General features: G+C 37.6%; 1 protein-coding gene across 1 annotated transcript in view; it reads left to right on the forward strand.

The window, feature by feature from the left end:
• Window positions 1-16,892, forward strand: part of RNF150 (ring finger protein 150) — a 283,735-nt gene that overhangs the window by 178,950 nt on the left and 87,893 nt on the right. The window contains exon 2 of the mRNA XM_032246510.1: window positions 5,988-6,238. Within this exon, the coding sequence (XP_032102401.1) occupies window positions 5,988-6,238 (251 nt within the window). The remainder of the gene's footprint in view (window positions 1-5,987; window positions 6,239-16,892) is intronic.

Below are 16,892 nucleotides of genomic sequence, written 5' to 3' on the forward strand. Positions count from 1 at the left end.
TTTTCACTCTTTGGTGAAAAAGTACATTATAGGCATTTTTACCATGTTACGTTGGTAGTCATTATCAATTATCAATAATTTTACTAAGAATTATCAATTACTTATTTTAATGCTATTGAATAATTGATTTCTTTCCAGTTATTTCACTTTTTTTCTAGCTCTATTGACATATAATTGACAAAATTAAATTGTATATATTTAAATATTCTCATCACTTTTTTTTCCTGTTTGTATCAGGCAGTAGAGATGGTAGGGAGGTACAGTGTGCATTTGTCAATATGGATTCCCCTCTGTAACTTCTGAGAAGAGGCCTGAATGGTCTTCCAATTTCAATAACTGAATTATGTTGGCTTTCATACGTGGTCATGTGATACCCCAAATAATGATAGTGAGTATTCTTTCTTTCCAAGACTTAGCTGTCCAATTTCTTTGTCTCTTTGCACCAAGTATTAATTTTTCCTTACAATGTTGGCTCATCCTGTCTTACACACGATTTTAACTGAAACATTTCTAATGCCTTTCCCCCATTTAATGAAATATTTCTCAATGATACTCATTATCACATTAAACAAATTTCCTTTTGTTGCTCATAAAAAGAATCAGGAATGGGTTCACTCCTCAACAGATGGGTTCCTTCTCTACAAAGCTGGCCACTCATCTCTCTCCATCTGAAGTCAAAAGGACGGGAGAGAAGGGACCTGGAGAGCACATACTGAGTCCTTTTGTGGATAAGTTCCTGGAGAGACAAGCATCATTTATACTCATACCTCAATGACCAAATACTAATCACATAGCCACATCCAGCTGCAGGGGAGCCTTTTTACTGGACAGCCTATGCCTAGGTAAAACATTAATACTGTAGAAGGAAGAAAGGCCAAATACTGGAGGACAACTAGCTATGCAAGATAATTTTATGCCTTATTCCTTTGTTAATGTACTAAAATGTATTAATATATTTTCTAATATTCAATCATCTTCACATTCCTAGGATAAATCCAACTTGGTCGTGAAGATTTTTTTACTGTATCCTTGGATTCTGTTTGAGTGCCGTATGTAGGATTTTTGCATCTATGTTTATTAAAAATATATTTGTTGATGAGAAAGTGGTAATAACACTTTTCATTTATGTGATAGTTGGCAGTTTTTTAAATAATTTCATGCCTATCTTTCTTGAGGATAGATGATAAGAAAGGACTATATTTTTGAAAAAGTAGATATTAAGTGTACAAATAGAAAATATCTACAAATGGGACAATATAAGGGTTTTTATTGTCACCTAAATTCTAGAAGGCCAACAGTGAGACTGACATTGAAGTAAAGATTAGTAGAGACAAAAGAATACAGGAGGTTGATAAAAGACTTTTGATCAGATGAACTCAGGGAGAGATGCCATCATCCTCCAGGGTCCCAGGGAAGAATGGAACTCCAGGCTTTGCGAAATGGTATTCTAGATATTTTTTTAATATAGTGTCTAAACAACCTGGCTTGAATTTACAAGGAAAGGCTTTCCTACTTATTAAACATCCTTTGACTTTGTGAACTTCTGTTTTGATTCCTTATTTATCTGCATATACTAAATTAGATCCTGGCAGTGGAGCACTCTCATGGGAAAAGGAAGAACTAAAAATACAAGATGCTCCTGCTGTTGTCTGGCAGCCAGGTCATGTGTGTCCTGGTCACATATTTTCTCCCTGGACTGTAGAGCTTTTCCAGAGCACACAGTAATTACATGATAGCAACCTCTCACCACTCACAAGTATAAAGTGCCTTTGGGAGGAAAATAGATACTAGGCTGATACAATTTTGCAAAAAGAGGCACTTTATATCATCGTAAATAGAATTCCCCAAATAGCAGGACCTCTTTGTGGGTTTTCCCATACGAAATAGCTATTTGTTTTTTTTTTCCCCCATTTATTTATTTTATTGCATTTTAGGTTTTGGGGTACATGTGAAGAACATGCAAAATTGTTGCATAGGAACACACCTGGCAGTGTGATTTGCTGCCTTCCTCCCCATCACCTACATCTGGCATTTCTCCCCTTGCTATCTCTCCCCAGCTTCCCACCCCCCACCGTCCCTCCCCTATTTCCCCCCAACTGACCCCAGTGTGTAGTGCTCCCCTCCCTGTGTCCATGTGTTCTCATTGTTCAACACCCGCCTATGAGTGAGAACATGCGGTGTTTGATCTTCTGCTCTTCTGTCAGTTTGCTGAGAATGATGGTTTCCAGGTTCATCCATGTCCCTACAAAGGACACAAATAGCTATTTGTTAACTTCTCTTCCCTGAGTCTTGGAATATCACAGATATGTAGTAGCTACTTAAGGCAGCATTGAACTCTGAGATCATTGTGTTGGGCTTGCACCACTCCCCTAACACCACCCATTTCTCTTCTTCCCTGCCACACACACACCCACAGAAGCAAGGCAGTTATATCCCACTATACCTGCTGGCTTCTCCCTGACACTGTAGCTGCACATTCCAAAATGAAACAAAGATCAGGGAATTTGATACTCATATCAGTGCACATGCCTCAGATGAACAGTTTAGATTCTGGAGGAGCATTTTGCCTTGGATTTTGTGCATTGATCAGAATACAATAATTCATCTAAATCCACTTTGCTATGTATCATTTTTTGGACACTCTTGATACCAAAATTCTTAGTGACTGTTTCTATTAGAATAAATACATATCCCTAGTATCGCTTTTTACCAAGCACAATAGACTAAAAGCACACCAGATAAATCTCCCAGAATTCCATCTGTTTTTACATGATGAACTCTAGAAATGTATTATGAATACTGAAAATGAATGAGGTTGAAATCCAGATGAGCCAGGCCCTTCGCACTGCCATTTGCACTGTTTGTCTTTCTGAGTGGATGTTATATGTCAGGAGGATGTAGCAGTGGCACGGACAACACATACAAGCAGCATAAGCACTGAAGTCTAAAATAAATGCTTTAAAATAGTTAATTATACTTTACAGGAAGAGAAAATGTTTTCTCAGGTCCCTGAAAATGGATAAGTAGTTTAAAGCTTTGTGGAGATCCAAAATTTCGTTGCCTATTTTTAAAATGCTGAACTGGGGTTTAAAACAAGCTGCCCAGTTCCAGAAGCCAACTCTGTTAGACTCCAGTTTTCTAAGTATAAGTAAAAAATAGGAGTATTGTAGGGGGGAAATAGCGAAGGAAGAGTTAGGCTACCAGATAGACCTATGTTAAAAGTTAAACAACTAAAACAGCCTGGTACAGGTTCAGCAAAAGATAGGTCAACCTCACAACAAGAGCAAAAAAGTGCAAAATTGACCCAAACATATCTGACAATTTAGGGGGGAAAAATTGCACCCTAATCGTCCTTCTTTCTGCTTATCACATTGTAAGAATTCAATAAATATTGTTACTAAATCATAGATTGTTCAAGATTTACATGTAAAAAGTAAAGCTATAAGGTTTTGAGAAGCTATTTTAGATAACTGTTTCTATAATCTTGGGTGGAAAAGAGGTTTCTAAACAGAGTATCAAAACTGGAAGCCATAAAGGAATAGATTAGTGAAATCTGACTACTAAAAAATATGTAAGGCTGGGTGTGGTGGCTCACGCCTGTAATCCCAGCACTTGGGGAGGTCAAGGCAGTTGGATCACTTGAGGTCAGGAGTTCGAGACCAGCCTGCCCATAAATATGGTGAAACTCTGTCTCTACTAAAAATACAAAAATTAGCCAGGCATGATGGTGCATGCCTATGATCCCAGCTACCTGGGAGGTGGAGGCACAAGAATTGTTTGAACCTGGGAGACAGAGGCTGCAGTGAGTCAGGATCATGCCACTGTACTCCAGCCTGGGCAACAAAGCAAGACTGCATCTCAAATACATATATATGTGTGTATTCGAGATGCAGTCTCAAATTTATACCCTTTAATTTAATATATATTAAATTTAATAAATTTAATTAAATTTCTTCCCTTTAATATATATTAAATTTCTTCCCTTTAATACATATATAAAACTTGTGCGTTTCTGAACATACAAAACCTCATAAATAACCCCAAGATCCCTTCCTGAAAAAAAAATGTACTTCTAGAACTTTAATTAAACATTCCAAAAGAATGTAAATAAGGGAATAAATGAAATGAAAGATTATGATTCTGCCATTACTTCCATAACTCTAAATAGCTGCAGCACCATCATGAGCCCACTAGGCCAGATTAGTCCGGTATACAAAGAAGATCATGTTTCTTTAGAGACAAAACCTTCCAGCAGCCTTAATCCCCCACACAACCTCAAACCATTTGCAGGCATTAACCAAAGTAAAAATGAAAACGCGCCTTAGAATTGCCGGTAAATTCTTCAGAGTTGAAAATCGAGCCACAAGTGTCAGTTATTCCCAGAAATAACAGACAAACTACTCTCTGGCTTTATGATTTTACAATTAGATTTGCAAACGTTTTAGAAATTTTTTAAGCATATAATTGATATAGCATACACAGACACTTTAATATGTAATTTTAAAGTATTTGTTCAGCCTAAGTAAAATGTCATCAAGGAATTTAAGATTGAAAACCTGCATAGAGATCAAGGTCAAAGGAAAGCCCTAAGTAACATTCTAAGAAACTTGCAACAGCCTGAGCAAATGTAATCTGGTAGTTTCATCTAACTGACCTCAACATGAAATACAGCCAGTGTTAAGGAGCTATAGTGGAGTTTAATTTTGCTCTGAATTGACAACATCCCAGTTGCAAATTTCTTCCCTTTAATTTGTAGTCACTCCAGGTAATGGGATATTTCCATGTGGATGCAAGGCAACAGAGCAAGAAAGCATCTCAAAAAAATAAAATGTAAAGCTTGTGCATTTCTGGACATCCAAAGCTTCATAACCCCAAGATCCCATCCCCCCCCCAAAAAAAATGAATCTCTGTACCCTAATCATCTTGCATCTTTCTCCATGGATTTGAATTGGGGTGATTCCTGAACATACCCTAATGAAATTAATATTTTCCTCTGTGTATCAGCCACAATGACATGCTGGGTTAGTTCATTTGAATCTGGCTTGATATTACTGAAGAACCCCTTAGGGGCTCCAGAACTCCTCACTAAGAGGCTTCACTTCACACAATGTCATGATGTGTAAGGGCAATGACCCATATATATATATAAGTGGCCCCCCAAAAATGCCACTTTTGCTCCAAGCTGTCCAATAACTGGGGCAGTTGTGGTGGGAGTGTTTAAGAGTGGAAGTGCAAGAATCCTGAAATTATTTGTACTGCTTTCATCATCTCTTTGCTTGGTATGTGGTTTGTGGTTCAATGGAAACATTGCAGCACACTTCCCTTTGCTTGATACATGGTTCATTGGAAACAGTTCCATTGAATTAGGTAAAATAAGCAGAAAATAGTTCCGGCACCATAATTTCGTGTTGGCAAATCATATTAGAGCTCTTTAAGAAATGTTCCTTTTTGATTGCTTGAGTACTCACTATAGGAGAAAATTGCTTGGAAATAATATACATCTATAGTTGAATATTCATAGTGTCTATATGGGGGAAACAGAGCTCTCAGGTGACATAATACCGGACATTTTATCCTTTTGTCATGGAATGCAAAGTCCCATTCGCTTCCTCAGGGGATCTGTGGAATGCAACATAGAACTGTAAACGGGGCTGGTTAGGAAGTGTCCACCATTACCAGACCTGGGGTCAATGCTTTGGAGAGTTGAAAAGAGCATAGCCTGATCATGACATCACTGGTACTAAAATCATTGGATGCATTTTAGGTTCTTTTTTCACCTATAAAACAGCGGCGGAAGAAAGCTAGGTTGCTGAAGAAAGAGAAAATTTAACTTGGTTTCTAACTATTAGGTCTTCATAGCCTGGCACAGAATTCTCAAAGGTAGTGTCCTTATTTGGTTGCGTGTTACTGTTACCACACATCTCACTGGGATCCTCCCCATCTTATCCCCTAACCTTTATTGCCCCTTCCTGCCCCTCTCACCACAGGTGTAGAAGACATAGTGGCCATAATGATTCCTGAGCCAAAAGGGAAGGAGATAGTAAGCCTGCTGGAAAGAAACATCACTGTGACGATGTACATCACCATCGGAACCCGGAACTTGCAGAAATATGTGAGCCGCACTTCGGTTGTGTTTGTCTCCATCTCCTTCATTGTCCTGATGATCATTTCCCTCGCATGGCTCGTCTTTTATTACATCCAGAGGTTTCGATATGCAAATGCCAGGGATAGGAACCAGGTGAGTAGCAAATAGTCAAAAAAAAAAAAAAAACTTTAAAAAATCATTACAAATATGTTATATACCATCGTATAAACAACTTTGAACATGACAGAAAATACAAGCTCAAAACCAAAATACCCACTCTTGAGATAAGCACCGTTAACATTTGCTGTGTCGTTTTTCAGATATTTTCCAAATATACCTATTTTGATGTTTTACTATATTGTTGTGTAAAATGGAGGTGATTTGTCCTACGTTCCCATTGCTTATGTTTTTGACATTTATTTATGCACATAATAAGGGGAACAAAAGAAAGTGCTAATAGTGTGAATATAATTTGAAAAAGCTAAGATTTCCTCCTTGTGAACAGAAGGGAAAGAAAAGGGAGATTGAAAACTAAAAGCTATTTTAAATAACCATTAAACATACCAGATACACACATGGTACAGTATGCAAAAAGTATCACATGGGGTATAATGAAAAGTAATTGCCTTCCCATGTGTGTCTCTCAGCTACCCAGTTCCTCTCCCCAGAATATCTTCCAGGGATATTCTATGCACTTATGAATACATATGCCCATATATTTTTTAAAAAACAACAATAAATGATAGCACCCTTAACTCTGTACCCTTCTCTCTCACTTCATCTTGCAGATTAATTCACATCGACACATAAGCCCAGCTTCCTTCTCATTTCTAATGACTGCATAGCATTTCATTGTCTGTATGTGTCACATCTATTTAACCAGCACCTATCGAGGACATGTTTTTTCTTCTTAAGAAAACATGTACACATGACACTTAGTACATTTGTAAGTGTATCTACAAAGTAAATCCTGGAAGTTTAGTTGCTAGGGCAATGGCATATACATTTTAGACTATGATAGATACTGCCACATTGTCTGCCAAAAAATATTGAACCAATTTACACTTTAACCAACTGTATATGAAAATTACTGTTTCCCCATATCCTTACCAAAAGAATGTATAGCTTTTTTGTTGTTAGTGATTTGATAAGTTAAAAATTGTACCACATTTTTCTTATTACAAGTAACGTTGAGCAGCTTTTCAAGTACAATAGAAAAAGTGAGTATTTTGGGTGAAGTATCTACTTTTATTATTTGACTTCTTTTCCATTGTCAGTCATTTTCTTACTAATGTGTATAAACTCTTCATTAGTCAAGGAAATTAACCCTTTTTGTAGGATAGAATTCAACTCCCCACCCCCACCCCCCGCTTGTCCTTATCTTTGGTTTTATCTGTGGTGCTTCTTGCCATACAGAAATTTTTGGTTTTTACAGAGCTACATTTACTATCTTTTTTCTTGAGTTGGAATCTCTCTCACTCTGTCGCCCAGGCTGGAGTCCAGGGGCACAATCTCAGCTCACTGCAACCTTAGCCTCTGGGTTCAAGAAATTCTCATGCCTCGGCCTCCCGAGTAGCTAAGATTACCATGTGCCACCACACCTGGCTAATTTTTGTATTTTCAGTAAAGACAGTGTTTCACTATGTTGGCCAGGTTGGTCTCGAACTCCTGACCTCAAGTGATTTGCCTACCTAAGCCTCTCAAAGTGCTGGGATTACAGGCATGACCCACTGCGCCTGGTGTATTAATCTTTTTTTTTTTTTAAATGTTATATGTACTTGAAGTTTACAACACAAGGTTTTGGGAGTCATATAGACAGTAAAATGGTAAAGCAAATTGACATATCTATTGTCTCACATAGTTTTTTGGTGACAAGAGCAGGTAAAATCTACTTATTTAGAAGAAACTTCTAATATAATACAATTTTTTGGCTGTAGTCATTGTGCATTAGATCTCTAGACTTGCTCATCCCACATTCTCCTACTTTGTATCCCTTGACCTACATCTCCCCTATTTTCGCTCTGCTCCCCCATCCCAGTAACCACTGGTTTTATCTCTATCTCTGGATATTTGACCTTTCTTAAAAATTAGATTCCACGTATAGGTGAGACCACTCAGTATTTTTCTTTCTGTGTATGACTTATTTCACTTAACATGTTGTCCTCCAGGCCCATCCGTGTTGTGGCAAATATCAGTATCTCCTTTTTTGAGGGTAAATAATAATAATCCATTGTATATGTGTATGTATACATTTTCCTTATCTGTTTGTCCTTCAATGGATACAGGGACACTTAGGTTCCTTCCCTATCTTGGTTATTGTGAATAATGCCACAATTAACATGGGAGTGCGGCTATCTTTCCAAGGCGGTGATTTTATCTCCTTTGAGTATATACTCAGAAGAGGGATTGGTGAATCATAAATGGTAGTTCTGTTTTTTATTTCTTAAGGAACTTCCATACTGTTTTCCATAATGACTGCACCCATCTACATTCCCACCAACTATGTACTAGGATTCCATTTTCTCCATACCCTCAACAACACTTGTTAGCTCTTGTTTTTTGGATGATAAGTCATCCTAACAGGTGTGAGGTGTGATCTCATAGTGGTTTTGCTATTTCCATAATAAGATTTTCTATATACCAAGACTACTGAAGAGCATTCATGTTTTTACCCTCTACTTTTTAAATTTATTTTTTGTCATTAAATCTTTAATCTGTAGAGAACTTATTTCTGTGTAAAGAATGAAGTAGAGAGCCAACATTATTTTTTTTCAGATGGCCTACCATTTTTGTAACTGGTATTTATTAAATAAATAATCTTCCCCCCATATGCAGTATTCCGATTTAACATATATTAAATACCCATATATACTTGCTTCTATTTCTGTACACTCTAAACTGTACCGTTTTTCCAGCTCTCAATTCATACCCCAGCACTATATTGTTTTTCAAATTCTAGAGTTATAATGTCTCCTGGCGGTTCATGCTGTCTTCCTTTATTGCTCTATTTTTACTCTTTTCATGTTTATTTTTGTATGAGCTTATAATCATTATATGAGTTTTTAAACTTATAGGATAATTTAGGGGAAATCTGTAACCTTATGATGTTGAGTCTTCCTATTCAAGTATAATATGTTTTCCTCTTATTCAACTCTTCTTTTTATTGCCAGTAGCATTTTTCAGTATTTATTAATATTGTGGACTTTTCTTCAGTTTATTTCTAGATATTTAATCATTATGTTGCTAATTTAAATTCTTTTTTTCATATTTGAAACTTTTGATTGTGGTTTTTTTTATATTATTAACACCCTCATTGTTATCACCGTAATCATAATAATGTATAGCATTTATTATATGCTACAGGCATGTTCTAAGAGATCTCTCGCTCTCTCTTTATATTTACCTACTTTCACTTTAAAAGATAGTAGCCCCATAATAAATAATTTTATTATCCTCATTTTACAGAGTAGGAAGTAAGCACAGAGAGTTTAAGTATTTGCCCAAGGTCACACTGCTGCTTACTAATACAGCCAGCAATTGAACCAGCAGCAGGACTCCAGAGTCCATGCCCTTAACCACTACTTTGTAGTATTTGTGATTATTGATATTAGTGTTTCAGAACTATATTAATAATGCCCACAATCGGGAATAACTTACCTCTTTCAAATGTTAGACATCCTTTTTTCTGTTATCTAATTTCATTGGTTGGAATCTCCAGGATAAACTGAAGTAATCGTGGTTACAGTGAACATATTTCTCTTCCTTGTGTATTTAATAGGAACATCCTCAATTTAATGGAATTGTTTTTATCGTTTCTCTGTTTTATTATTTCCCGGTGTAGTCTTCCAGGTTGAGATATATTTTATCATGTTGTAAAATATATAATGTCAGAAGTGTCAACTTAGTCCTATCTTATTGAGAGTTTTTTAATCAAGAATGAATTTTTGATTTAACAAATGCCTTTCCAATGGCCTAGTCTAAGTTTTCCCTTTAGACCTCTTAAAATAAATGGATGATATTAATGGATTTCCATTATGAACCATCCAGAATTTCTAGTATATACTATTCCTCTAATGTATGTGAGATTATATTTGCTAGTGTTATATTTATTATATAATTTATTTTTTGCCTTTATATATGAAATCTGTTCATAGTTTACATTTTTATCATGTTTAGATAATGATTATACTGTCTTCTAAGAAGAATTTGCAAACTTTTATCCATTTTCTATAATATAGAGCTGTGGTGTCTAACATGGTAGTCACTAGCCATGTGTGACTATTTAAATCAATTGTAATAAAATAAAATTTAAAATTTTGTTCCTCAGTTACTAGCCATATTTCATGTGGCCAATATATGGCAGTGCAGATATAGGACATTTTCATCATTGTAGAAAGTCTTTTTGGGTAACACTGCACTTAAGCATTTTAAATAGCACTGGAATTAGCTGATTTTTTATGTATATGTGTGTGTGTGTGTGAGATATATATAGTCACTAGCCACAAGTGGCTAGTTGTGTGTGTGTGTGTGTGTGTGTGTGTGTGTGTGTGTGGAGAGAGAGAGAGAGAGAGAGAGATGTTAATCAGACAATGATATTAGAAATGGTATTCCTATATTTTTGGGCCTGTGGATAATTCAAGCAATTACTAAGCAGTTGAGATTGGGTGAAATATTAAGCTTGAATTAGTTGAGTAATAACGTCAATCACTGTGCTACTTTTTACAGGTAGATCTAGCTTGCATGTGTATCTAGACATGTGCATACTGTGAGGTATATGAAAAACAAATTGAAAGGTGATAGTATGAAAGTGGTTCATAGGGTTTAAGTTTTTATTCTCCTCCCATTTTATTAACTTGCCTTGAATTACAGGTTGTTACCATAGGGTCACTCAGTGAATTGTGATCATGTTAAAAGTTAACACTCCTTCCTGATCAAATGGACACTATACTTTAGCCCTTTGATGGTTGGAATAACATATAATTTCCCTTAGAAAAATATTTCTCCTTTAATGCTCAGTATTCCACTCCTCAACACAAAGTTATAACTGTGCAGGACATAGCTATAATAAGCATCAGGTTAACTTAAACCATTTATTTTTATTAAGGCATTAGCCTTCAGAAAGAGTGACTTTCAGGTTAGATGAAGGCTCACAGCCTGAAATGGAATATCAAAGGCATTTATGGTACATTGTCCAAGTATCCAACCATTCAGGTATATGAAAGAGAGACTGACCTTGAATTAGCCAGATAAGCACCTCAGTCTCTGGTTTGGCTTTGTGCAGATCACAATTAAAAGAAAGTCACCAGCATCTTACATAATCATGGCCACTTTCATGTCACTTGTACCTGGAGAAGACCATTTCAATGCAGTTTCTCATGAAGTAAGATTCGCTAAATGTTCTTTGCATCAGAAGCCTCCCAACAAGATCTTATAGACGGTAACATGGAGAATAAGGGCTACAACTAAAAGTGGAGAAGAGTTGGCAGTGTGTCATGTTTCCTAAAGCATTTATATCAAGTTAAATCTGGTGTAGGGCAATAGCTAAAGATACCAACTTTGGAGTCAGATGGGTCTGGATTCAAATATTTGCTCTGATAATTCCCAGTGGTGTGACTTTTCACCTTTCTATGCCTAGGCTTCTCCACATGTAAAGCCAGTCCCATAGGCTTGATGTGAGGATTGAATGAGAAAATATGTGTGATATGTTATTAGAGGCTTGTTAAATGAGTCACATTTCATGGATAAAGCAATTCTTGGAAACTATATTCCTCACCTCCTCCCGCCCAATAGTAAATAGCTCAATTCTTACATACCTCACATATAGTTTAGTCTACATATGGCCTTTTAGCTCTATTGACACAATTTGAAACAAAATGGGATCTTCCATCTTTACTCCAGAGTTAGGGAAAAGCTCTCTGAACCCTATCCTTTTGGTTTTTATTGAGGTTGCATCATGTAGGCATGATTGATTAAATTATTGGCCATTGGTGATCAACTCAGCCTTCAGCCCCTCTTCCTTCCCTGGAGGGCATGGGTAAGAGTGAGGGAGTCTGAAAATTCCAATCCTCTAATCCCAAGATTAGTTCCCCCTGCAACCAGACCTTTTTCTTAGGAGCCTTCCAAAGTCACCTCATTAACATAAACTCAGGTGTGCTTGAAAAGGATTTCTTATGAATTACAAACATTGCCCTTTCACCTTTATCACTCCCATTACTTAGGAAATTACAAGGATTTTAGGAGTTCTAGCTGGGAACTGGGATGAAGACCAAAATATAGATAGTCCTTATTATATATCACAATACCACACAGCCTAATTATTGATAATGCCCCAATTTACCCTCAGAATTGTTTCGGTTTGGATGATATGTTCTGTGGTTACCGTATGTGTGAGAGAAGGAAAGGAATCAAGGACACATTTAGGACAACTCTCATAGCATTTACTGGAGCAGGAAAGACGAAAAAAAGAAGAGGTCCAAAGGGCTGGAGTATCAAGAATTTGGGCTTGACAATTTTAAGTTTAGAAGCCTTTTAGATATTGAAGCAGAGATGCCATGTAGGTATTGTGATGTGTAAGTCTGGAGCTCGGGAAAGAAGACAGGGCTGGGGGCAACAATGTGGGGATCATCAGAATACAGATGACATTTAAACTATCAGGACAGGATGAGCTCACTTGGAGAGACGGTATCACAGAAGAGCGCTGGAGCCTGAGCCTGAGATACTCCAATACAGCCTCACTTCTACCCCAGCCTCCCTCCCGCAATCATAGCATTTTATGTTAGTTTCTTTTCTTCCCAGTTCTTATCGCTATCTGAAATTATTCTCTCCTTGCCTTACACCTTGACTTCTTAATGCACAATAACACTCTGAGGGAGGTGAAACAAGGAGGCTGATTTGCAGAGACCAAGCACAGCCTCACAAACCATGTGGAGCCATTGCCCCTCTGTTCAAGGTTATCTGTTCTGCAGCCACCCTCTTCACTCATGATGTTTGTCTTTTCTGCTTTTTTTTTTTTTTTTTTTTTGGAGACCTTGGTCTGTCAAATGGCCTGTATGTGCCTTAGTCCAGTGACTAATTGTTTCAAGCTCTGTCTGCACAGAGCTCAGGGAAGTGAATGTACTCCTCCTTCCAGTTCAGGCCCTGTGACACTTAAGAGCGTGTGGATTAGGATGTAGCTCTACTCAGAGCACGCACAGCACATTTAGGGAGCTAATTTCTTAATGTCATATTCCAGCCCAGTGGAATCTCATCTCTGATCAAGCCCAGAATACTCTTTAACATAATCAGACATAAATGTCACACCCCCAGGCAGGTAGGTGGGGGTCAAGGTTGGGGTTTTAGGAGTTGGGACCACATAAAAGTAAGTAGGGTCTATATCTAAGTATGGTTTTGGTGCAAAGTAGAATCAGAGTCTTGGGCAGGTCAGGGTTATAAGGCAAGAGGACAGCCCAGAGTAGAAAGTGCCTAGGACCATGTGGAGTTAAAAGCCAGATTTATTGTAAAGATGGGAACAGTGGTCAAACAAGGCAAAACAAAGCAGCCCAGGTTGGGAGAGGAAGCTGAGGGGATGGTGAAGCAAACTTTTTATATCAGACTCTCATATGTTGAAAGAGCAGGGCACTGGTAGAAGCTCCAAGATGGCATGGAAGGAGAAGTTGCAAACCACAACCCACTTGTCAAAGAAAGAAAGACCCCATAATGACTAGAAAAAATATTTTACTGGCCATTTAACACATGTCATGATGACTTTTAAATACCATGTCAGACCTCTCTTTCTTCACCAGCCCTGATCATGCCCCTGGATGAGTGCTTTAAGGAAATAGCCATCCGGAGGGGCTGCAGAGAGGAAACCACAGTCATGGGAATTGGGAGGCAGAAGCCACCTGGCCGTAATTTCACTCTAGTATTTGAGAATGCTGATTGCCTGATCCGAGAATTACAGTTTTTAGAAGTTAAAGGAATAGTTGATATAATGAATTTGGGAGAGAGAAATGTAAAGTGATTTTCTTTCCAAGGGCATGTAAGCAGATTGATGATTTCAAGTCAAAGTGTTTTCCACCAGACAAAGCTACTCAACAGTTTTGAGGTCCAGAGACCTAACCATTGAGATGGGTCACCAGTCTCTGCCTCAGTCATAGCTGTAAAATCAGCAACTCCTTAACATTCAACACTGAACACTGGCCCTTTCTGGCTTTAGAAGCAAAGCTCTCATGTTAAGTCCTTCCTAATGAAGTTATCCTTCAGCATTCATGAGGAATTGGTCCAGGACCCCTCCTACCCATGGACACCAAAATCCACAGTCCCTTGTATGAAATGGCATAGTACTTTCGTATAACACATCCTCCCATATACATTAAATCATCTCTAGTTTGCTTATAGTACCTCATTCTAGTACCTAATGTAAATGCTATGTAAATAGTGGTTATGCTGTGTTCATTTGTATTATTTTTGTTGCATTATTATCTTTTATTGTTTTTTCCCCAAATATGTTTAATCCATTATTGATTCAATCTGCCAATGGGGAACCTATGGATGTGGAAGGCTGACTGTGGCTAGTTTAAGATTCTTCACTTTAAGAGGCTTCACAGAGGGTGATAAGGATTCATCTCTATTCTGCCCATCTAATGACCCACCATCTTGTGACCTCTTTTTGACCTTTGAGGTGGGAAGCCACATTCACAACAGACTCCTGATCCTGAATATCAGTGTGCACTATAGACAACTCTCCTCTCCCCACCAGAAGGCCAAGGATCAAATTGTTCCCTAGGCGTGCCACTTCTGCTGCCATTCACTGGTTCTTACCCTACTTATGAAAACCCTGCAGGACGGGAAGGCAAACTCAGCAAGCAGTGTTCCTGCCCTGGCCATGGCAGGTATCCCTGTCTTCTGTGATGTCTTGGAATATTGTCTCACTGTCTGCTAGGACGTCCCATCTCAGACACAAGGACTGGGTCTGTGTCCTGAAAAACACACAACTCCCAATAGATAGTATTAGCTTGTTCAAATATGGACAGCTCAGATAAACTAAGTAGGAATCTTTTTTGGTTTTCGTACACAATATTGCCTTTGATGCTAATCCAAGGAAACCAGATCTGTTTTGATTTGCTTCGTTTTTATTTGAGGCCTGGTAATGACATTCAGCAAAGTTTTTCTGAAAGATTTCTCTCTCCCTGAGAAAATGTTTTCCTATTATTTGCATGTACATGCCCACGTGCCTTTGATTTCTTTTGCACACATTGCCTATTGATACTAAACTATGTTGGAATAAAAGAAGTAATGAAATTTTAAATAAACATGAACTTCACAAAGAGAAACAGAAAAGGAGTTTGCTAAGTCTCAGCTACCAAGGGAGAGTCCAGGCAGATATGCTTCTGCCTCCTAAAGAGTGAGGACTAAAATTGTCCCTGAAGCTGCTCTAGAAGTAAGTACAAAGCCTTCAGGAGAACAGAAAGGCAAAAGTGCATGTCATATCCCTGTAGTTTTCAGTAAGGTAATTAGCCCTGGATTTGCTTTTTTTAGATTATTCAAGTCTCAAAGCCCCTTGACTCCCTATTCTCTTATGCATGGTTGAAAATCATAAGCTGGTAAAGCTAGAGATGACATTACTTTACATACCCTATGTAATTAATAAGGGGACAGAGGGCCACAATGTTTAAGTGACTTGGCCAAAGTCACACAGTTAACTAGTGACAAAAATAGGACAAAGAGCTGTGTCTTCTAATTTTTAAGCCATTACTTTCTGCTCTACAACACTTCCAACAACAACAACAAAAACCCTGATATCTCTACCTCACATTGTGTATTCACAAACAGATTTATGGCATCACTCTATGAGGTCATCTCAGCTATTGAAATAGTCAAATTATTTTATCTATTTTTCTAGATTTGTGGAATGGTGATCTACATCACGGACATTTATTGGACTGGCTGCGCTATGACTTCTAACATATCAACCAATCCTGAAAGGGCCATTATTATGTATTAGAGTGTGTGAGGAAGACCATGTAAGATTTGAGACAACTGGGACCAACTCTGTTTACTTTGACAGTGGCCTCCCTTCACCTAGAACTTAAGAACACTTACTTATCTTTCTACTTGGTGATGATGACAATGAACATGATCATAAAATATAGCTGTTAGGGAAAAACACAAGTATTACACAAAATTATCCAATCAAATGAAATAGGAAGAACATAAACTCAGTTTTGATACTGAGTTTTGGCATCCTTATGTTCCAAAATTATTTTTATCATTTTCACTGCATTTCTATTTATAACACAGAGCAGAGGAAGAGGAAAGTTTCTTATTTTTCTCAGTTTCTTAAATATTTAGATCACTAATTTATGTGTCTCGGGCTGGAGTCTATTGTTTACCATTCTTGTTGGAATTTATATAGGACTTTATTCTTTTAATATATAACTCTGTATTTGTTTTCTACTACACAGTTTATCTTCATTATATTCAAGAAACCAATAACCTTGGTAAATATATTCGTACCTGATTGTATCAAATAAATGGATAAACCTAATTATTACAATGGCCTAATACATAACAAGCTTTAGTAAGAAGCATGATTTTGGCCTGACACGGTGGCTCATGCCTATAACCCCAGCACTTTGGAAGGCCAAGGCAGGCAGATCACTTAAGGTTAGGAGTTCAAGACCAACATGGTGAAACCCCGTCTCTGTAAAAAATACGAAAATTAGCTCGGTGCAGTGGCACATGCCTGTAGTCAAGGCTACTCAGGCGTCGGCGGCACAAGAATCGCTTGAACCCGAGAGACAGAGGCTCAAGATCCACACCATTGCAC

The sequence above is a fragment of the Sapajus apella genome, unplaced genomic scaffold, assembly GCF_009761245.1.
Source record: "Sapajus apella isolate SASKATOON/1434 unplaced genomic scaffold, GSC_monkey_1.0 scaffold61, whole genome shotgun sequence".
Lineage (NCBI taxonomy): Eukaryota > Metazoa > Chordata > Mammalia > Primates > Cebidae > Sapajus > Sapajus apella.